Raw genomic sequence first — 23,806 nt, forward strand, 5'->3', positions numbered from 1 at the left:
CACACTGGCCAGGCTATTTTTCAATTAGAGTGACACAATATTATATTACTTTCAGGAGTACAACATAGTGATTAGACATTTATATACTTACAAAGTGATCATACCAATAAGTCTAGTAGTACCTACCCATCTGCACCACATAGACATTACAATATTATTGACCATATTCCCTCTGCTGTACTTTACATCCCCATGACTGTTTTTATGACTGGCAATTTGCACATCTTAAACCATTCCCTTTTTTCACCTAACCCTCCCCCTCCATCTGCCAAACCATCAAAATGATCTCTGTATCTATGAGTCTATGTGCTGTTTATTTTGGTTTTTAGATTCCACATGCAAGTGAAATCATGGTATTTACTCACTCACTGACTCACTCATTGACTCACTCTCTGACTCACTCACTTCATTTAGCATAATTCCCTCTACATCAATTCCATGTTGTTGGAGATGACAAGATTCCATTCTTTGTGACTTAGTAATATTCCCATTGTACATATGTACCACCTGTTTTACACATTTATCTATCAATAGACACTTAGGTTAATTCCATATCTTGGCTGCTGTAAATAATGTTGCAATGAACATGGGGATATATATGTCTTTTTGAATTAGTGTTTGGGGTTTCTTCAGATAAATACCCAGAAGTGGAATTGCTGGGTCCTTTTTTCTCTCTTACTATAGCCTTTGTTTTATAGTCTATTTTGTCTGATATAAATATTGCTACCCCAGTTTTTTTGCTGTTTCCAGTGCATGAAATATCTTTTTTCATCGCTTTATTTTCAGTCTGTGTCTTTCTAACTGAAGTGGGTTTCTTGTATGTAGTATATGTATGGGTCTTGTTTTCTTATCCATTCAGCAACCCTATTTCTTTCATTTGGAGCATTTAATGATTTTCATTTAAAGTAACTATTGGTATGTATGTAATTACTCATATGTTTTTGGGTTTTGTCTTTTCAATTACAAATATTCAATGTCCCTTGAACATTTCTTGTAATACTGGTTTGATGATGAACTCCTTTAGCCTTTTCTAATCTGGCAAGCTAAATGATAGCTTTGCTAGATAAAGTAATCTTGGTTGTGGGTCCTTGCTTTTTATCACTTTAAATATTTCATACCAATCCCTTCTGGCCTACAAGTTTCCTTTGAGAAATCAGCTGATGGTCTTGTGGTACCTCCTTCGTAGGTAATTGACTGATTTTGTCTTGCTGATTTTAAGATTCTCTTTGTCTTTAACCTTTGGCATTTTAATTATGATGTGTCTTGGTGTGGGCCTCTTTGGGTTCATCTTGTTTAGGACTCAGTGCTTCCTGGGCTTGTATGTCTATATTCTTCACCAGGTTTGGGAAATTTTCCATCATTATTTCTTCAAATAGATTTTCAGTTCCTTGCTCGCTCTTTCTTCAAATAGATTTTCAGTTCCTTGCTCGCTCTTCCCCTGCTAGTACTCCTATGATAAGAATGTTAGTATGATTGAAGTTGTCCCAGAGACCCCTTAATGTGGCCTCGTTTTTTTAGATTTTTTTCTTGTTGCTGTTCTATTTTCTGCTACTTTATCTTCAAAATCTCTGCTTCATTTAATCTACTGTTGATTTCCTAGAATATATTCATTTCAGTCATTCTGCACATCTGATTGTCTCTTTTTTATATTTTCTTTTTAAATATATTTTATTGATATTTTACAGAGAGGAAAGGAGAGGGATAGAAAGCTAGAAACATCGATGAGAGAGAAACATCGATCAGCTGCCTCCTGCACACCTCCCACTGGGGATGTGCCCGCAACCAAGGTACATGCCCTTGACCGGAATCGAACCCGGGACCCTTCAGTCCGCAGGCCGACGCTCCATCCACTGAGCCAAACCGGTTTCGGCTCTTTTTTATATTTTCTATCTCCATTTTTATGTTTCCTATCTCTTTGTTGAAGTTCTGAGATCATCTATTCATTCTTCCCTGAATTTCACTGATCAGCCTTATAACCAGTGTTTTGAACTCTGCATCTGGTAGATTGCATGTTTAATTATTTTTCTGGTGTTTTGTTCTGTTCTTTCATTTGGGACATGGTTCTTAGTCTCCTCATTTTGCCTGCCTTTCTGTATTTGTTTCTATGTATTATGCAGAGCTGCTATGTCTCCCAATCTTAGTACAGTGGCCTTATATAATAGGTGTCCTCTGGGACTGACTGGCTCAATCTACCTGGTCCTATGTGTGGGTTGTGTGTTCTGGGGAATTGACCCTCAGGCTGATTGGTTGTGAAGGCTGGCCTCGTTTACAGCACAGGAACTCTTGTGCAGGGATTTACCCTATGGAGCAGGATTCATTTCAACAAGGCTGTGGTGCCTGCAGAGTCTACCATTTTGGTGTATACTTTGTGGAGGTGATTGGGTGGTACTCTGGTGTGGTCTGAAGCTGGCCACTGGGTGTATTTCTTCTGGAGCCTCTTAGGAGAGGTTCTGGTGCAGCCAAGGTCAGCCACTGCCTGTGCCCTGCCCAGGGCCACTTGGTATAATAACACACAAAGTGATCTGAAGATGGTTGCCACTGATGCTGGGCTTGGTGGTACGTGGGAGAGGCTAAGCTGTGAACTGAGGCATGCTGCCACTAGTGCCAGAGTTGGGGCTGCCTAGCAAGAGATACAGAACACAATGAGGCCCGATGTTACTTATCTGGAGTTTGTGAACCCTTGAAATTTCAGGACTGTCTGAAGCATGAGCTAAGACAGGCTGTTTGTATGGAAAAGCCACTGGAAGCAACTTGGTGGGCCCAAAAGTTGGGTGGGGCAGGGTATCAGGGAATCAACAGATGGGATGATTGCTGTTAGCCAGGATGATGGATATTCAGAACTGGCATCACTTAAGCCTGCAGGCTGGGTGTGGGTTGAGCACAACAAAGGAATAATGGCTTCTGCCAGCACTTCAGTCTAGGACAGCCGTGGGCAAACTACGGCCCGCAGGCTGGATCCGGCCCGCGGAGCCGAAAGAGCGGAGGGTTCTCTTGATCTCCCCTCCGCTCCTTTACTTTGAATTTATATTAGTTCACACAAACACTCCATCCATGCTTTTGTTCCGGCCCTCCGGTCCAGTTTAAGAACCCATTGTGGCCCTCGAGTCAAAAGTTTGCCCACCCCTGGTCTAGGAGAAAGCTAACCATACAACCCTTGGCCTGAAGCCAGACAATTCAGTTCTATTCCAGAAGTCCCCTGAGCTTTTCAGAGTGAGTGACTGTCAGCAAGTAAGTCTGTGCATTCCAGGACACCTCCTTCTTACTCCACAATCTCTGCTGGTTTTGAAGCCAAAGTTATGGGGACTTCTCTTCCTGGCAATGGAACCCCTGGGCTGAAGAGCCTGGTATGGAGCTGGGACTCCTTGCTCCTCAGGGGGACCTCTGCAGCTGAGATATCCCTCTCAGTTTTTAACCACTACATGCAGGTGTGGAAACAGCCAGATCCACATCTCTGTGCTTCCTACCAGTCTCCACCTGGCTTCTTCTGTATATCCTTAGTTATAAGACTTCTGTTCAGCTAGACTTCAAGTGATAATCAATGATAGTTGTTCTGCAGTTTAGTTGTAATTTAGATGTAATCGTGGGAGGAGATGAGCACATTTACCTACTCCAACATCTTGACCAGAAGTCTAATTTTTTTCTATAGCTTCGTTAGACAACAAATATAAGAACTCGTTTACATTCGAGTTTATACTAATAAAGCTTTCAAAGTTTCTAAACCAATAGTCAATTCCATGAGAATTCTATTAAGATTAAAAATAGATTACTAAGAGGTAAAACACAAATCTTATGGGCGTTTATTGCAATACAAGCAAATGATACTTTGATTTTTTTTTCATGTATATAGTTATACATGAAAAAACAATACATAGTTAACTATACATAGTTATTTCATAGTAGTTGACTCAGCCTATTCAACATAATGAAATCAGAACCCAGAGCATGTGTCCCTTCACTAATTTTGAAGGTTGCAAGTGCAAAAGGCAAGAAAATGTTGGCTTGCGGCCCCACCTCCCTACTCCAAAGGAAGTGCTCTATGTTCTACTTTGTAAACCTCAAGAATCTTTGGTAATTGATGTCAATATATGAGTTGCTCTTTGTTAATTCAACTTGACACCACCATACCTATACTGTCTGTACCATTTAATATAACGATTCTCCTAGCCAATCAGATATCTACTTATTTATTTACTTACTTACTTACTTATCTACTTATCTATCTATTTATTTATCTATTTATTGGATATCTATTCTTTTTAAAAGACCCTTAATTAGCACAGAGGAAACCTGTAACATAGCAACACACTGTATTATCAATCCCTGTCAATCACTCTACATATATATGCTCCTACTCACCAGAGACACAGACAGAAAGGCCAATCATTTTCTTAACATTTCTAGAACATTTATTAATATATTAATAATTGCTTAGAAAACATTTTAAGATCAAGCACGTGGATAACTTTTGTTTTGTGCTATAATAACTCATCTTGACTTCCTTCTTAGCAGAGAAAAAACCCAAGCAATATAGCATTTGTGAACTAATCACTAATCATTTGAAATAAAACCTTCTCCAGAATCCTCAACTTTCATAACTTTTTTAATGCAAAGCTTTAATGTTTCCCCATAAAGCTTCAAAATTTCAAAATACATGAAAATGTTAAACTTTTGGTTATTTTTACTTTAAGAACACATCCACTTTTACTCTAAAATATTACAGTTAGAATATAAATACCTACTTCCTTTTGTTTTTGCTTAAGTATGTCTTCTTCATACTGTTTCTGCATCTCTTCTCGTTCCCGTGCTAAGCGAAGCTCCTCTTCTTGTTCTTCCTTCTTTCTTTGCTCTTCTTGCAACTGCTTCTTCCTACGCTTTTCTTCTACCTGAGCAGTGATGGCTTTCTAGATACAAATAATCATATAAATCACTGTCACAAACTTAAAAAACCCAGGATGCATTTGTTTTGGTGTTTCTAAACCAAACACCAAAACAAATAAGTTTATCAGTATACAGAAAGTAATTCTCATCCTGATGGAATTCAGGAGAACTAAAAATATCCAATATTAACTTAAAATTTAGTACCATTTCATATATGCAATCTATATATTAAAAATCTTTCCAAAATATTATGCTAAGTGAAATAAGCCAATCTGAGAAAGACAACTCTCAATGATCTCACTTATTTGTGGAATCTAATGAACAAAATGAATTGATCAACAAAATAAGACCCAAAGAGAAGAGATAAACCAAAGAACTTACATACTTACTAATGGCCCAGTGCATGAATTTGTGCACACTGAAAGGAAATTTATTAGAAGAAATATTTTAATATTACTATTTGCCCTTTATAATAGAAGTGTCAATCAAATTCATGATCGACAATGACAGATTGAAACACACGTGCGACTGTCGCCAGCAAGAGCTTTATCTGTATTGTGCATGCTCGAGTCAACTTAGCCTTTTATATATATAGAATGAACCTGCTTCATTAGACCTGCTTTCTGATTTAGCTAAACTTTTTCCAGCCCAGTGAAGCACCCCAACTTCTCTTTCAGGTAATTGTCAGCAACACAGCAGTAAATATCAACACGAAGCAGATTATTATTGTAGATCACGCAGGGAGAAAAAAGGGCAAAATATTTAACTGCAGCAGTGTTTGACTAAATTCTGCGCAGTGAGAAAACCTAAAGTCATTTTCAAGGTCCACCATTTCTTACTTCTTTTCAGTCGGGTCAAGTGTCTAAGCTTTCTAAATCTCCATTTCCAGGCTAATGAAAATAGGATTCCACTGTGTCTCCTATCTACCTACTCCAAGCCTTCTGTGAGGATCAAATGAGATGAGGCACGTGAAAATGCTTCACAGACATTTGGTTAAAGTGTAAAATGTTTCCACCTGGCTATTAAGCAAGTTATGTTCCTGGGCTGAAGAAACTGCAAGGAGGCTAGTCGCTAGAGATAGGAAGCTGGGAATTGCTACATGATGTCATTACCCGGTGCCCACAGCGACTATTTCTGGGCTGGGCTGGGCTGTGGGCTGCATTTTGCGCCATCGGGTCTTGGCAGTGTCAACTGTGATTTGGTGGGGTGTCGCTCCAGGGTGGTGGCAGGGCCTGTGTCCCACTTGGAGGAAGCCAAGTGTTGCTTTGTGGGCACCAGGTTCGTGGTGCCGATTATTGTTAAATGGCCTGTCGCTAGGGAGAGGAAGCTGGGTGTTGCTACATGACGTCACTACCCAGTGCCCAAAGCCACCATTTAAAGGCTGGGCTGGGCTGTGGGCTGCATTTTGTGCCATGGGGTCTTGGTATCATTGGCTGAGATTTGGTGGGCTGTTGCTCTGGGGTGGCTGTGGGGCTTGTGTCCCACTTGGGGGAAGCCGGGTATTGCTTTGTCGGCACCAGGTCCACAGTGCTGTCTCTTTGTAAATGGCCAGTGTATGTCACAGCAGCTCCTGTGTTGAACGTCTAACCCCTGGTGGTCAGTGCACATCATAGTCGGAGGGACACTTAGCATATTAGCCTTTTATAGATATGGATATGCATGGACACAGGCAATAGGGTAGTGAATACCTTGGGGTGTGGGGAGGGTCAGGGAGGAGGAAAATGGGAGATATCTGTAATACTACCATCAATAAAATATATATTATAAATAAATAAATAAATAAATAAATAAATAAATAAATAAATCTGTATGCTTTTCTCCTGCTTAAAAAAAATTCTTCCCTTCTGCCAGCCGGTATGGTTCAGTTGGTTGAGCATTATCCCAGAAACTAAGAGGTTACTGGTTTGATTCCCAGTAAGGCAGATGCCCAGGTTGTGGGCTCAATCCCCAGTAGAAGACATATAGGAGGCAGCCTATCAATGTTTCTCTCTCTCTCTCCCTCCATCTTCCTCTGTCTCTAACATCAATAAAAACATATTTTTAAAAATTTTCTCTTCTGGAAAGCAGGTAGCTATATTATGAGATACTGATTCTCAGCGTTTTGAGCATAAACCTAATATAATGCCAGTTGGGAGTAGGGATTAGATTGATCAAGGGATTTGACAAGGCCAATGCTGTAAGTTTATAATGAATTTTTAATTTCCATTTACTTAGGTATCTCTTGGCCATAAATAAGGCAAAGAACCTATACTTTACAATGCAGTACCTGATGTTCTAACTGTTTTTGTCGCCTCCTGTCTCGTTCTTCAATCTGAGCTGGGTCCAAGAGAGCAGTCATAGAACGGAGAAAGCTGGCAAGATAGATACATTAGCTATTTAAAACCACCAAAATATGGATTTAATGAGATACTAAATCATTTTTGTTTGGAATATACCTATAATCATTTCTATTTTACAAAAAAATACCAAACCTGAAATAGAATATCAACTGATAATACTATAAATATAGTAAGTCCTAAAAAAGCATACTTTTTAAAACATCAATAAATATTTAAGTATAAACTTACTTTGTTTTTTGACTGTTTGGGATTGCCGCACCTCTAACAGGTTTTGCTATATACTCCTCTTCTAAAGGTTCAATCTGGCTTCCAGTTGTAGGTGTATAAACACTGCTGATGTCAGCCAGCTCCTGAGGGTCCGCAGAGATACAGAAGTACTCTGGTTGTTTGTATGTTGACCGAGAGGACAGCTGAGACTGAGAATCAAAATGCACTGCCCATCTGTCATGTTCCTCACCCTAATCATGACAAATAAGAATTGCTAAGAATGTTTCCAATTGTTCTCACATATAAAACCTTAAATGACAATCAAACATGATTTCTAAGTCACCACACAACAGAATAAGCATCATAAAAATTAACAAAACTGCCTATTGTATTTAATCCATATACATTTAGATAAATAGCTTGGAGAATAAGAGAAATTCAAAGAACTAGGAAATTTCTAAAAAGTTACAAGAAACTATGCAAAATGCATCATTAAATGCATCAATGAAAGTGTCACAAATGTGGAATAACTCATATAATCTAGTCTTGTCAAATAGTTACAGAATATCCTTAGATTAAAAACTTTGAAATTCACCTGTCAAAATGGCTAGCCTCAATAAATCAACAAACAAATGTTGGTGAGGATATGGGGAAAAGGGAACCCTGTGTACTGTTGGTGGGAATGTAAATTGGTGCAGCCACTATGGAAAAGTATGGAGGTTCCTCAAAAAATTAAAAAAAAGAACTATCTTATGACCCAGCAATTCCACTTCTGGGTATTTATCTGAAGAAATCAAAAATACTAATTCAGAAGATACATGCATCCCTCTGTTCATTGTTGCATTATTTATTATAGACCAGATATGGAAGCAACCTAAATGTCCATCAACAGACAATTGGGTAAAGATGATGTGGTACATATATACAATAGGACAATAATCAGCCATAAAAAAAATGATTATTTTATCATTTGCAACAACATGGATGAACCTAGAGGGTATTATGCTAAGTAAATTAAGTCAGACAGAGAAAGAAAAATACCACATGATTTCACTTATATCTGAAATCTTTTTTTAAAATATATTTTTATTGATTTCAAAGAGGAAAGGAGAGGGAGAGAGAAACATCAATGATGAGAGAGAATCATTGTTTGGCTGCCTCCTGCATGCCCCACACTGGGTATCAAGCCCGCAACCCAGGCATGTGCCTAGACCAGGAATCGAACCCTGAACTCCTGGTTCATAGGTCAGTGCTCAACCACTGAGCCACACCAGTCAGGCTGTGGAATCTTTAAAAGAAAATAAAATAAGAAGCCCAGATTGGCTCAGTGGATAGAGCATCGGTCTGCAGACGGAAGGGTCCAGGGTTCAATTCCAGTCAAGGACATGTACTTCAGCCCTGGTGGGGGTATGTGTGGGAGACAACCAATCAATGTGTCTCTCTCACAATAATGTATCTCTCTGTGTCTTTCCCTCTCCCTTCCACTCTCTCAAAAAAAAATCAATGGAAAAAATATCCTTGGGTGAGGATTAACAAAAATAAAAAACTAAACAGAAATGGACTCACAGATACAGAGAACAAGCTGACTGACAGTTGCCAGATGGAAGGGGATTTGGTTGGGAGCTGGGTGAAAAAGATAAAGGGATTAATAAGTACAAACTGGCAATTACAAAATAGTCACAGGGATGTAAAAGACAACATAGGGAATATACTATTATTCAATCTACAATAATAAAAGCATAATATGCTAATTAGACCAGACCATCCTTTCGGACGAAGCCCAGGTGCCTGCCGGTGACTGGAGGGAAGCCTGGGTCCTGGGTGCCAGAGGGAAGCTGGTGCCATCAGCTGGGGGAAGGAAGGCCTACTCTTGCAGAATTTCGTGCATCGGACCTCTAGTAATATAATAACTATGTATGGTGCCAGGTGGTTACTACACTTATGGCAAGGCAGAATCACTTCGTGAATTATATAAATGTCTAACCACTATGCTGTACACCTGAAACTAATGTAATACTGAATGTCAACTGTAATTGAAAAAAAAATTTTCACTTTGAAATTTTTTCCATTTATATCCATAAAACTTTGTAAGCTACCTTTGAAGATACAATTTTTTCTTCTGTTTTTCTTTGCCCGTCATCTTCTATTTGTTTGTTCAACTCTTCAATCCATTTGCTCTGCTGTTCTTGTTTCACACCACTGAAAGGGTGCTCTGGCAGTACTGCTTCCTAAATAATAGTCATCAATACCATTTAAAGTACAGTTTTTTTTTTTCTAACCACTTTATATTTATAAATCTTAACCAAAGTTTATACAAATTTAATAAATTTATTTTTAAGAACAGAAATAATTTTAAAAAATTCTAGTATACAAGAATTAAGTAGATATGTTCTGATTTTCAGAATCATATTTGTAACATATACTAAAAGAAAGATACAAGATAAATACAGGGTGGGATAAAAGTAGTTTACAGTTCTGAGTACACAAAAACACAGTTTATTCTTGTGTTATTATTTCATTATTATTGTATTATTTTCCATGCATACAGCTAACTGTAAACCTACTTTTACCCAACCCTGTATAAGGAAAAGAAATTTTCTAATGAAAAAATAGAAAATTCTCCAAAGCAATGATACAGAGTTTCCAAAATTCTAATCTAAAGTAGTCTCACTTAGATTTGGAAAGGAGTTACATTGGTAATTTAAAATAGATGAATACTGTTTTACATTTGGCTTCAAAATACAAAAAATACTGCCTTTGGACCCAGAGCCAGGAGACTAAGAGACCAACTTTCTCTATTGAATATTAATGTCTTTTTCTAGGATACCCTTCTTTTCCATTTCTGCTACTATAGCCCTATCACCATCTATGTCATTTCATTAAGAAAAATATATTGTGCCCAAATTGATGTGGCTCAGTTGGCTGAGTGTCATCCCGTGCACCAGAAGGTCATCGGTTCGATTCCCAGTCAGGGCACATACCCAAATTGTGGGTTCAATGCCTGGTCGGGGTACATACAGGACGCAACCAATCAATGTTTCTCTCTCACATTGATGTTTCTCTCTCTCTCCCTCTTTCTCTCCCACTCTCAAAAAAATCAATAAAAATTAAAAAGTGAAATTATCAAAAAAATTAATATTATAGTGTCCAGATTAAGTTTTGAATTCTAAGAAAGCAAAAAAAAACAAAAATAAGAGTACTATAAAAATTTGTTGCTTTACCTTATGAGAGTTTAGTATGCTCTAACAAAAAGAATGTACTGTATTCTACTCAAATTGCCTTAAATGCAACAGCTAAGCAACAAGCATTTTGTTATGTGAAATAACTGCAAGACATAATTCTAAATAGTTTGACAGAATACAATGGCAATAAACCTCCAAATGTTACTATCTGCCCTTGTTTATACCAGAAACAAAGACAAAAGTTCATAGTTTACACACAATTACTTTCATCAAAGGAAATATTTATACAAAAAAAAAAACTTTTAATATCTCAGGTACTCCTGCATATCGTTAACAGATTAAAATAGAACCATCGTATTTATTTAAGCCTAAAAGAGAAACTTCAAAAGGAAGATTATCCTCAGGTAAGTGATTCAACAAGTCTTCTATCTCTAGAAATGTTATTTTAGAGGTCAAAATGGAAAAGAAAAACATGTGGGCCCTTTGAACTCCTTGTAAGAAATTCTTAACACTGGCACTGTATCATCTTAGAATTCTGTAATCATTTTCTGAAGTCTGATGTAACCAGATCTAGTTTCAAATTTCAGCAGAGATGCAAATTATTTAGCACAAATCAAAAATACCTTGAAAAATCCTAAAATTGCTCAAAAAAAAAGTCTTATACACATATATTTACACAACCAAGTGGGAAACTTAATAATCAGCTCTCTCGATTAAGTCTTCAATTTCTTTTTTTATAATTCTTTTTTTTTTTAAGAAAGAGAAAAACATGGATAGTTTGCCTCCCACACACACCCCAACAGGGATTGAACCCCTGCTACCTTTTGGTGTATGGGATGATGCTCCAACCAACTGAGCACACTGCTCAGAGCAGTCTTCAATTTCTTATTCATGGATGTTTACAAAGCCATTACCACCCACTTGCTTGCCACCTGAATAATTCATTTCAGTTGAAATCTTTTTTTAAGTTGTTTCTTTTATTTAAAAAGATTTGTCAAACTTTCCACATCCTGGTGATAGTTTGCATGATTAATAAGCAGCTTTTTCATGAAATGCTTGGAGGGGAATGAGTTCTCAACCTATATGATTTGACCATCCCATTGACTTTGAAGTTTCTCTTGAATAAAAAAAACAAGGGGTGGGGGGTAGGGTGAGGAAAGGAGGAACATGCTAGAAACCAAAGAAAACATTTCTCATGACAACCATCCAAAAGTGGAAAAAAACCCACACAAAACACCTCTAAAAACAAAACCAATTCACAAACTCCACTTTTTCCATTTTACAACTTTCTATACCTCACTTTTTTTAAAAAAATCTGTTTTTATTGATTTCAGAGAGGAAGGGACAGGGAGATAGAAACATCAGTGAGAGAGAATCATTGATCGGCTGCCTCCTGCACACCCCACACTGGGGATCAAGCCACAGCCCTGGCATGTGCCCTGACAAGGAATGGAACCGTGACCGTCTTCCTGTTCATAGGTCAAGGCTCAACCACTGAACAATGCCGGCCGGGCCTACACCTCACTCTTCATTTTGGCTTTCCTGGCTGAAACAGCTTCCCAGTCCTTCCTCTCCCAAAGACAGTAGGATGTGGTGATCCAAACCCCCTCGCCCCTCAGGCTTGGTGGATTCCAGAGAACTGATGGTGTTGAAAAAGTGTGTTGGAAAAAAAAATGGTGGGGAAAAAAATGGCACTGGAAGATGAGAAGGAAAATGGTGAGGAACTGGGTTTAGGTGAGAGCATATATACTTTTGTTAACATAGCCAGCCCAGGCAAGCAAGGCTAGTTGTCTGCTATTCTGGTTGGTAGATTTTCCAGGAATTCTTCCCCCACTGATCATTTAAGGCCCAGAAACCTTCTTGCCAACCTCACATGTCTGTTACTCCCCTTTGCCTACCTTCAGGCTATGTGGGGAAGACCTCTCCCCCACACCCCCCAGCCACCACCCAGAAATAAAATTAACATAAAAAGTCTCACTTGGTGAGCATTAGTTTGAAACAGAAAAGAGAGAGCAAATATTGTTAGGTCTGATCAAATAATTGAATCGATAACCCCTCCCCTGGGAACTGACCTTTAGGCCACTTCACAATGGATATTCCACTTGCTTAGACCACATTTCACTTGCTAATACCATTATCCCCTCTGGAGTTTCCCAGAATCTGGACCTGCACAGAGAATTCTCCGCCCAGAAAAAGCCAACCTAGATTCCTTTCAAAACTTCTGACTCCCCGTCTTTGGGGGCTGGTGCCATTTTAGGGCTCAGCCCATCTGGGTTTCCAGATGACTCATAAATTCATAATTCTTTACCCCTTTTGGCCTCGTGCATTCCTGCTTTGGCAATCCTAACATTTGGTGCCGAAACCTGGGAGGATTCCACTGGGATGGGGAGCCATAGTCCCGGCTTTGATCATCCTGAGTTTGCTACTCGGAGATCAGTAGGCAACAGCAGCTCGACCTGGGCTTACCTCTGAATCCTACTCGGGTGACTCGATTGCTGGCCTCGATTAGGCCTTCCTCCCTTATGGACCTTCCCAAACCAGCCAAGGAGGATGCTGGATCCGGAATCTCTCCTTCTCCATTGCTGTCCCTCCATCCCACACCAGCCAATCTTCTCTAGGTGACTTAACGTTCCACAATTTCCCTTGTCTCGAGTCTTCTGCCCACTCTCGCTCACTGACTTATCGAAAGTCTCTTGTCTCAAAAGTCCTAGCGCTAGACCAGAAGACTGCTGAACCATTGGCTTTGGGTCTTTCTAGATTGGGGACGCCCAGTCAAGAGGGTCACCTCTCATTTCCCATGGTGATTTATTTAGCAGTGGGACGCCGGCCCTAAACAGTCACCTTTGGATTTGTGGTCTGTCACTCACCCTCCCTCTCTCGTGAGCCACGGCTAACACTCCCTCTGCACACTCACGAGTGAGATCATGCCCAACCAACTTATTTTATTTTGTAACACTATTTGGCCACAATATAAACTAGATAATAAGTCTCAAACGGCACTTTTAACACATTGCACAATTAGATAATTGCTGTTACTGCAATGGAAAATGGTCAGAGATTCCCTATGTCCAGGCCTTTTTCATTCTTCAGTCCCAATCCTCTCTCTCAGTCCTGCTCTACCCATCATATCTCTCTCCTTCACACAAAACATCATACCCCTAACACTTCTAATTCTGAATCTACTTTTGACCCAGCAGACTACCAATCTCTACCCCCTTACACATCCTCTCCCTCACCTGCAGTTGATCCCCAAAACCCAGACCCTCCTAACCAGCAACCACCTTCTCCCCAGCCCCTGAGAATGCAAGCTCCAAAACAGCCTTTTCCCACCTAACACTTGCTCTCAGGCCCAAATACCCAGACCACCCTCCTCAACAGCCTCTTATAACAAAGTTAATAAAATCACTCAAGGCCCTAACAAAAACCCAGCTCTCTCTCTCTCTTCCACCTCATGGAGGCCTTACAGAAATTTACCACCTTAGACTCCACCTCCCCAGAGGGAGCCCTTCTTCTGAACACCCATTTTATATCCCAATCAGCCCTCGACATACACCATAAACTTCAAAAAATAGACACAGGTCCACAAACCCCTCAAAAAGACTTCATTAACCTGGCTTTTAAGGTTTTTAATAATAGAGACGAGGAGACCCAAATCCAAAAACAGAGGCGAGATCAGGCCAAGGCTGAGGCCCAGACAAAGGCCTTTCAGCTCCTAGCCACCGCTCTCATGAACCCCAAATGAAGTGCCGGTCCTCCTACCAAGGGTAAGTCAGGGGCTAAGCCTCTTCTGGGCCCATGCTTTAAATGCAACAAGGAAGGACACTGAACCAAGTCCTGCCCAAGTCCGAGATCCTCACCTGGGCCCTGCCCAAGGTGAGGAAAGGAAGGCCACTGGAAATCAGACTATAGTCTGGCCCCTCCAGGTTGAACTTCAGCAAGGCCACTCTCTGGATCCAGTTTGGAGCTCCCAGACCTCCTGGGACTGGCCACTTAAGACTCAAGCTGCCTAGGTCCTGACAAGGCCTCACAGACTTACATCACCAGGACAGAGCCTCGGGTAATGACTGCAGTGGCAGGTAAGCCAATCTCGATTTAATTGACACGGGGGCCACTTATTCTGCCCTCCCCAAATTCGCTGGGACCCTCGTCTCCTTCTCAGTCTCTATTATAGGGGTTGACAGACTAGCCTCACAGCCATTAGCCACCTCACCTCTACACTGCATCTTACTAAATACCCCCATTCACTATTTTCTCATTCTACCTCGGTGTCCGGCCAGGGCTACCACGCATCCCCTCATAAAACCCAGTTGTCCCAAATGACAGTCACCTACCTCAGTTTCACTCTCACCCCACAAAGCCACACCATTCCTTAGACTGTAAAGGCCTTATCTCCTAAATGACTGTCCCCTCCTCTAAACCCAGGAAATACTCTCTCAGGTTCGCTGGGTACTCTCCCCTCTGAGTTCCTGACTTCAGTCTTCTTGCTAAGCTCCTCTATGACATGACATGGCGAAGGGACCCCCTTACTGAGCCTTTAGATTCCAAGGCCAGCATTCTCACCCTTTAATGCTCTGAAAACTGCTCTCACCTCAGCACCTTCTCACCCCCTCTTCCCAAAGAACAGCTGTCTTTACTACAAAACTGCAAACGCTTACTTAACAGTCCTGCTGAACTCATTATCACCCAAACCTTAGCATGTTATCTCTAAGGAAAAATGTGGCAGTTTTAAATCCAAGCTGCTAGAAGCCTGGAAACTGCAGTCCTAGAACAGGCTACTGGGCCTGCTCCCTCCTCCCCCTGCCTTTTCTCCAGTCTCAAATGCCTATACATAATTTTCCAAAGTCTTGATAACTTAAAGTCTTTGGAGCATTGCTGGGTTAAATGATAAATATCTAAATATTTTTAAATAACATAAATACTGAAACATTGATTGCTAGACAAGTTTTAATTCACCTGCTCTTAGTTTTTATTACAGAAGATCTCTTGTACTTTGTTGAATGTATATTTTCTTGAAAGTAAGAGTGTGTTTAAAGCGTGTTCATAAATGTAAATGCTGGCTGTTTACTTTTTGACTAAAGCTGGTTATTTATGAATAGGTAGAAGGTTTGTGTTGTCCATTAAGTCAGGACCTGATCACCCCTGATGTCCAAAGGGACCCCTTCTCTCCTAGTAAGCTAAAGCAGCCCAACCCAGGCTCTCTCCTGTTGCTTATGTCCTTATACCCAAGCCCAGATTTTCTTTATTTCCACCGCTCATTCACAGTCCTTGACACTATCACTGAAAGCCTCAATAGGTCTTCCTGCTTGGTATTTTGGAACCTCTCTCCCCTTTTCTAGCCTTCTTAAAAGTCATACACTTCAAAGGACACCAAGTCAGGAATGAATCCGTAATACAGGGAAAACAACAAAGCAGTCCAGGAAGCCAAGGCAGCGGCTCCAAGGAAGCCCCCATCTCCCCAACTATTAGCTATACCTCATATAACACCCTAATACACTCCAGAGGAATTCAGTCCTATCAGTTCTTGTGGCCACTCAGGAAGGTCCATGGTTAAAATTTCAAGAAAAATACATCCTTCCCCAGGGACAGGCCCGCAATATCTTACGGGCTATTCACAATTCCCTACATATAGGAAAGACTGCTTTTACAACTCCTTAACCCCCTCATCACACGTCTTAGCCTAGCCTCCCTACTGCAAGATATCACCAAAACCTGTTCTACTTGTTACTCATTATCTCCCCAAGGACAGGTTAGACCTCCTTCTTTCCCCACTCATAGTCAAGGGGCCAAATCCTTGGACAAGACTGGAAAATTGATTTCCCTTGCATGCCCCCTTTAAAAGAACCAAATATCTTTTAACCCAGTCTCAGGCTGGGTAGAGGCCATTACCCACTACGTCTGACCCACTTCATTACAATTAGATAACGAACCTACTTCATATCTCGAATGACTCAACAGGTCTCCTCCACTCTGAACATCCAGTGGAACTTACACCCCCTTCCCCACATCAGCCCAAATCTTCAGGCAAGGTAGAAAAGGCAAATTCCTTAATTAAGTCTCACCTAACTAAATTAACTCTCAAAACTAAAGAACCTTAAACTACTCTCCTACCTCTAGCCCTTATGCACATCAGAGCAATCCCCCCATGCACCCTCCTTTCTTAGTCCCTTTGAACTCATATATGGAAGACCCTTCTTATTAGGAAACTTCCCTTCCACAGAGATCCCTCTCAGAGACTAAGACCCCAGAGAAACCAAGATGGCGGCATAGGTAAACACCTAAACTGCTGCCTTGCACAACAATTTCAAAACTACAACTAAAAGACAGAACGGACACCATCCAGAACCACAGGAAAGCTGGCTGAGTGGAAATTCTACAACTAGAAGGAAAGAGAAAAGCTCACAGAGAATTGGAGGTACGGCAAAGGGTCTTTGTGCGCGCAGAGAGGAAGGGCGGCTGAGAGCCTGGCAGACTTTCTCTGGCGGAAGGGGGAAGGAAGCCCCCGACCGCACTGAACCCCAGTTCTGACTGCACTGAACCCCAGTTCCGGGCGAGCCCCTGGGGACCCACGCTCTTACGGGGGGAGTCTGGACTCTCGGGTGGAGACTCGGGAGCTGGGAAGGCAGGGGTCTGAAGGAGCGCGCGTGCCAGTGCGCACAAAGGCTGCGGAGGTTGCCACAGGCTTTCCCTAGTGGAAGGGAGTCGGAGGCTCCTGACTGCACTGGGCCCCAGTTCTGACTGCACTGAACCCCGATTCCAGGCGAGCCCCTGGGGACCCACGCTCTTGTGGGGGGAGTCTAGACTCTCGGGCGGAGACTCAGGAGCCGGGGAAGGCAGAGGTCTGAAGGCGCGCGTGTGCCAGTGCGCACAAAGGCAGCGGAGGTTGCCACAGGCTTTCCCTAGTGGAAGGGAGTCAGAGGCTCCTGACTGCACTGAGTCCCAGTTCTGACTGCACTGAACCCCAGTTCCAGGCGAGCCCCTGGGGACCCACGCTCTTGTGGGGGGAGTCTGGACTCTCGGGCGGAGACTCGGGAGCCTGGGAAGGCAGAGGTCTGCGAGTGCGCACAAGGGCAAGGCTGACGGGAAGCCAAGACTGTCTGCTCCGCCCTGAGACTCCACCCCATCCAAGCTGAGCACAGAGGCTATTGCAATTTGGCAAGTCTAATCCTATAAGGCTGTCTCCAGCACCGAACGTCTCCCAGCATAGACGCAGCTGATCCTTACAGCCAAATGGCCTGGAGGTCAATTCCTCCCAGTGATACCAACAACAATCAAGACTTAATTACAACAAGGCAGTACACACAGTCCACAAAGGGGTGCACCAAGAGTGTCCACCTCAGGTTAACTGGGGAGGCCGACCGACTGGGCCATATAGGAAACCTAGCACACAAATTTACCCTACCAACTCAGGGAAGCAGTGAAAATGCGGCGTCAAAGAAACAGATCACAAACAAAAGAAATGGAGGAAAACAAACGACTGGATATAGAATTCAAAACCACGGTTATAAGGCTTTTCAAGAATATCCTAGAAAAGGCCGATAAATATAACGAGACCCTCGAAGATATGAAAAAGGACCAACTAGAAATTAAACATACACTGACTGAAATAAAAAATATTATACAGAAACAGAATAGAGGAACACAAGAATCAAGTCAAAGAATTGAAATACAAAGAAGCAAAAAACACTCAACCGAAAAAGAAAAAAGCAAAAAAAAAAATCCAAAAAGTTGAAGATAGTGTAAGAAGACTCTGGGACAACTTCAAGCATACCAATATCAGAATTATGGGGGTGCCAGAAGAGAGAGAGCAAGATACTGAAAACCTATTTGAAGAAATAATGACCGAAAACTTCCCCCACCTGGTGAAAGAAATAGACTTACAAGTCCAGGAAGCACACAGAACCCCAAACAAAAGGAATCCAAAGAGGACCACACCAAGACACATCATAAGTAAAATGCCAAGAGCAAAAGACAAAGAGAGAATATTAAAAGCAGCAAGAGAAAAACAGTTAATTACCTACAAGGGAGCACCCATACGACTGTCAGCTGATTTCTCAACAGAAACTATGCAGGCCAGACGAGAGTGGCAAGAAATTTTCAATGTGATGAATAGCAAGAACCTACAACCAAGATTACTCTACCCAGCAAAGCTATCATTCAGAATTGAAGGGCAGATAAAGAGCTTCACAGATAAGAAAAAGCTAAAGGAGTTCATCACCACCAAACCAGAATTATATGAAATGCTGAAAGGTATTCTTTAAGAAGAGGAAGAAGAAAAAAGTAAAGATAAAAATTATGAACAACAAATACATATCTATCAACAAGTGAACATAAAAATCAAGTGAATTAAAAACCTGAGGAACAGAATAATCTGGTGAATATAATAGAATCAGGGGCATAGAAAGGGAGTGGACTGATAACTCTCAGGGGGAAAGGGGTATGGGGGGTTCATGAAGAGAATGGACAAAAATCATACACCTATGGATGAGGACAGTGGGGGGAGGTAAGGGCAGAAGGTGGGGTGGGAACCGGGTGGAGGGGAGCTATGGGGGGAAAAAGGAGAAACAATTGTAATAATCTGAATAAAGATTTATTTTTTTTTAAAAAAAAGAGAGACTAAGACCCCATTTTAAATCTCATCATACAATTACTGAAGAACATGCTGATCAGGTCTTCCCTCAATTTTTACAGGAGACATCCCCCTACTCCTCCTAAAGGAAATCCATCAATAATTTACAGCCCTGATGGCAAGGCCCTAATCAGATACTCTTAACTGCCCCAATTGCAGCTAAACTATCAGGGCATACTCCACGATTCCACCTTTCCAGATTAAAACCCATCCCCAGAACACCTCAATCACATGAGCTGGAGTCCCCTAACTTTACAGCCACCAGATTGGGCCCATCAGATTCCGCCTTGCCCACATCCCAGAGGAAGAGGACGAATGAGTGAGCACCCATGCACGTGACTCCTATGTACTGACCCTACCAACCCTGACTTCCCGGAAAGCCCACCTTCTCTCCCAATACAATTCTCCAGGTCCTAGCTACTATCCCCCCTCCCTTTACATCAGGATTCTCACCTTTCTATGGAACTTCCTTCTACAAGGGGACTTCGATTACCCATGGGATGAGACTTCCTTCTTTCTAGGTCCTGAACAAACCCTTTCCCTCTCCTTGGGACAATCCCGACCCTGGAAGTGGGGATTAGCGCTCCTTCTTATCCTATACCAAACCTCCTCTCCTACACCCATAAGGAACTTTCTCACCTCCATTAATCTCAAATGAACACTTAACCTTACCCATTACCTCCTAAACCAGACCAAGTCAACCTGTGCCAGGGATTCCTGGCTTTGCCTTTCACACTCTTCTTCAGCGTATACCACCATCCCTCTACTAATCAAGAGACAGAATCGGGCAAAAATCACTCTAGCTTATAAGAAGGAAAAGGGAACTATATTTCTCAAAAAGGCAGACACCCTTCTAGGTAATTATTCTACAGCCCAGGAAATCAAGCCTCCCTTCTTTTCCGTTTTTATCCAGCCACACAGGCCCCAGGCTTCACCTGCTCCTTTCCTTCCCTTTCTCTTTTTCCTTGGATAACAGCCCATTGTAGTGTTCCCGCCCACTTTCACTGCAATAGAATCTCAAGCACTCATCTGTTACCCATTATCAGTAGTGCCATGACGAGTACCCTCTCAACTTGGTGTGTGGAACTGGGAAAAGAAACCTCATACCCTTTAGTCCACCTCTTCTCTCTATACCTTTCAGCTTGTCTCCATGATCAGGGATTTTTCTTCCTCTGTGAGGAAAACCCATACATCTGCCTCCTGATCAATTGGACAGAAAGCTGTACCTTTGTCTATCTCTCACCCATTGCAATAGTCAGTCTTTACCTGTCCCCATAACCCATCATATCTGACACAAAGGAGGAGTCCAGATAATCCCTCTTCTAATAACCCTGGGCATTACAGTAGGGGTTGAAACTGCTATAGGGAGTCTAACCACTACTCAGCCTATGTTGAAATCCTGTCTCAGGACCTACAAGAAAGCTCTGGATGCCTAGCAAGGGGCAAAACTGGGAAAACAATAACCTCACCCCCAGGATAACCTCTCCTCCCCTTTCATATCAGTAGTTAGGCAGTTTAGACCCCTGACCGTTTCTTCCCTAAAGATAACATCTAGACCTCAGTTGTATTTCAGCTCCAGGCCCAGAAAAGCAGCAAAACAAGACAAGTGACGCTGTGGCAGCCTCAGACCAGCTTTTACCTCCCAAGTCACTCAACAGGACCATTTTTGAGCCTTCACCAACCAGTCTCTTGGGGAAATCATGCTGCTGCGACCCCTCATCCAGCCAACTACTATCAAATTCCATCCCCCTGTGATCTTGACGTCCCACATCAGCAGGAATTATGAAAGATATGACCTTCGTCCATATTCCATAAAACAAAAAGGCTAGATCAAATAATTGAATCGATAACCCCTCCCCTGGGAACGGACCTTTAGGCCAGTTCACAATGGACATTCCACTTACTTAGACCACATTCCACTTGCTTAGACCATTCTTTCTCCCAGAATCCAGACCTGCATAGAGAATTCTCCACCCAGAGTCCTTTAAAAACCTCTGACTCCCTGTCTTTGGGGGCTGGCGCCATTTTGGGGCTCAGCCCATCTGGATTTCCAGATGACTAATAAATTCATAATTCTTTACCCCTTTTGGCCTCGTGCATTCCTCCTTCGGCGCCCGTAACAAATATGAAGATGCAATAGGTGTTGATGGCAGGTGTGAGCTGATCAAAGTTCCCACCTATCTGCCACTAAAACAATGGACAGTGCTTCAAATGGCCAGAGAAAAAATGGGATGGTTAGTGGGTGAGCAAGGGGCGGAGTTACAACTAAGATGTCATGACTTGGTTACAATCTCCATTTTTAGCACCGTTAATGTGTTCATTTAAATCTATATTAGTATATTCCCCAGGCAAAACAACAAACCACCCAAACATCTTAAATACTAGAGGGAAGGGGAAGGTTAAAAAGAGAGAATCCAGTGATGCTGTTGTAATTAGGTAGTTATTAATAATAGGAAAGGAGCAAAAGGGAGGCCAGATATTATAAGCATGGCCATTTGGGCAGAATCACCAGGAAGCTACAATTTCAAACTCTCCAGGGAACCACCAGTCCAGTCCCTGCAGGTCACTATGGGAAGAGGTCCAACAAAGGGGGAAATGGGCACATGTGCAATGAGTTGGGGTGACAAGGGAAATTGCCTCATTCAAGACTAGGGAATGATGGGTTGGTTAGAGTAGGCAGGGCCACTGGAAGCCCACGAAAATTTGGGAATACATAATCCTGCAGACAAAGGAGCTCTCTCTCTCTCGGCTCTCTGGTTCCTTTGGCTTTGCTCCTGCCCGTATTTCCTCTATAACCACATGGCCCATGGCCATGCACACCGCACATGCAATGGACTAATGGACTGCAGCTGGGAACACAAATTAAGCTAGCCTGACGCTACATTGGACTGTGCAGAGATGGAATGGAAACTCTGGACATTGGCTTTCATTTTAGCTCTGCTGAAAGCAAAATGGAACTTCTTCTATGGCAGGACTGAGCGAAATGGAACCATGGAAACTCGGATTTGATTCCACAGAAATAAAGCTTTCTACAATATCTCATCCTCCTGTGGGACGCTCAGAAAATTCGTTTTCTCAGGATATCACAATAAGCCCACTCCCATTAGCAACCAGTGGAGATGTGGAGATTTCCCTACCAAAAACACTAGTACTGTGTAAGGAGGTACTGTAGATCACATATTGATATCCTGCTCCTTGATGCTAAAGGAGCTAGACCACTCATCCAGAGCAATGTACTTGTCCTTGTCCAGATCTCAAAAAAGCAGGTGGTGTAGTGCTCCATGGGGATGAGAGGTGCACACAGTGCCGCCAGCTCAGTATAGGACAGGTACCTGTTAATGGGGTATTGGTCCAACTGACTGAACTGCCAGTGCACAGGGAAGATGTACATGTTGTAATTCCTTCTTGAAGTCCCAGGCCAGCAGCAACATGGGGTGGTCTCCAGCCTCCAGGTGCTTCTCATTCTCATGTTTACACACAGCTTCTGCTTCTTGGTTAGAAGGATATTGTCCTCATCCCTTTCATACACAGTGACCAGAGTGCTCTTGAGCCAGCCCCGCATGCAAAGGGAAAATTCAGTCAGCTCAGAGTCCAGGGAGGGATCCGATGTAGTCCAGGTGGAGCTTGTGGCACTTCTTGGTGCCCTTCAGGGTGCACTTAATGGAAAAGAAGTGGCAGGAAGAGTCGAAGGTCTTGTCATTGCTGCACCTTCTCAAACTCACAAATGGAGGCATGGTCCTGCACATGCACATGGGAGTGTTGTTTTCATCCAGTTCACACACCTTGCCAAGTTTGCAGTGGTGGTTCTGGCAGGGGTTTTCAACCACCACCTCCTCTTTAGCTTCCTCAGCACCTTCATCAAACTCTCCTATTTTGACCGGGATGGGGTTGGCTCCCATGGGTACCTCAGCCACCATTTCCTCCATCACCTCTGTCTCATCAGGCAGGGCTTTCTGCTGTGGGATGCCAAGTCTCTCCAGACCAGAAAAAGGAGAAAGGAGAGCCAGGCTTTCATGGTGCAGGGAACCCTCAGTGGCAGGCAGGCAGCAGGCTGAATGAACTTCAGCAGTCTCAATGTCTGCGGAATGTCTAAGAAACATTTTATTCTTTTCTTTTTCTTAAGTTTCCCCCAATGTGTATTCAGTTAGAGGAATGAAAGTGTAAGGATTTGTAGGGCGGAGAGAATTGGTAGGAATGGAATCTCCTTTTGGTCACTGAGCTCATTTGGTTTAAGCAAAGGCAAATATGTTCATGCAAGACACACTGTTTAACAAATGTGTTTTGGCCACATCTAGCAACCCCCTTCCTTTAATTCCTCCATATGGTAAGGAAAGAACCCTTTTCCCCCAGGTTCACTCACACTTTTTCACTTTATCTCCCTCATACTATTGACCTGAGACTTTTTCTCCTATATAAAAACTCATTAAAATTTTTAAACACCCATTTCAAGCCTAATTCTCAAATGACAGCCTTGAGTGAAAACTTATTTTCACAGATATTCACTAAAACCTTCCCACCTTCAACTTATTCTATGCTAGGAAACATTAAGTCTTACTCCTAACACCAGTACTGTA

At 42.2% G+C, this 23,806-nt stretch overlaps 1 protein-coding gene and 1 pseudogene across 8 annotated transcripts in view; both read right to left on the bottom strand.

Annotated features, from left to right (window-relative positions):
- The window catches only part of CCDC66 (coiled-coil domain containing 66), a 71,843-nt gene that overhangs the window by 15,036 nt on the left and 33,001 nt on the right, over positions 1 to 23,806 (bottom strand). For 4 of the 7 annotated variants that reach the window (XM_080675146.1, XM_080675145.1, XM_080675148.1 and 1 more), the window contains 5 exons: positions 9,521 to 9,652; positions 8,991 to 9,047; positions 7,446 to 7,675; positions 7,145 to 7,229; positions 4,740 to 4,901 (listed from right to left, as the gene is read on the bottom strand). In XM_080675146.1, the coding sequence (XP_080531272.1) occupies positions 4,740 to 4,901; positions 7,145 to 7,229; positions 7,446 to 7,675; positions 8,991 to 9,047; positions 9,521 to 9,652 (666 nt within the window). The remainder of the gene's footprint in view (positions 1 to 4,739; positions 4,902 to 7,144; positions 7,230 to 7,445; positions 7,676 to 8,990; positions 9,048 to 9,520; positions 9,653 to 23,806) is intronic. The other 3 variants (XM_080675147.1, XM_080675149.1, XM_080675151.1) reach the window with 1 other exon arrangement.
- Positions 22,406 to 23,247, bottom strand: LOC308250628 (SPARC-like; annotated as a pseudogene). Its single transcript has one exon. The product of its transcript is annotated as an SPARC-like (transcript).

The sequence above is a fragment of the Plecotus auritus genome (genome assembly GCF_963455305.1).
Source record: "Plecotus auritus genome assembly, chromosome: 6".
Lineage (NCBI taxonomy): Eukaryota > Metazoa > Chordata > Mammalia > Chiroptera > Vespertilionidae > Plecotus > Plecotus auritus.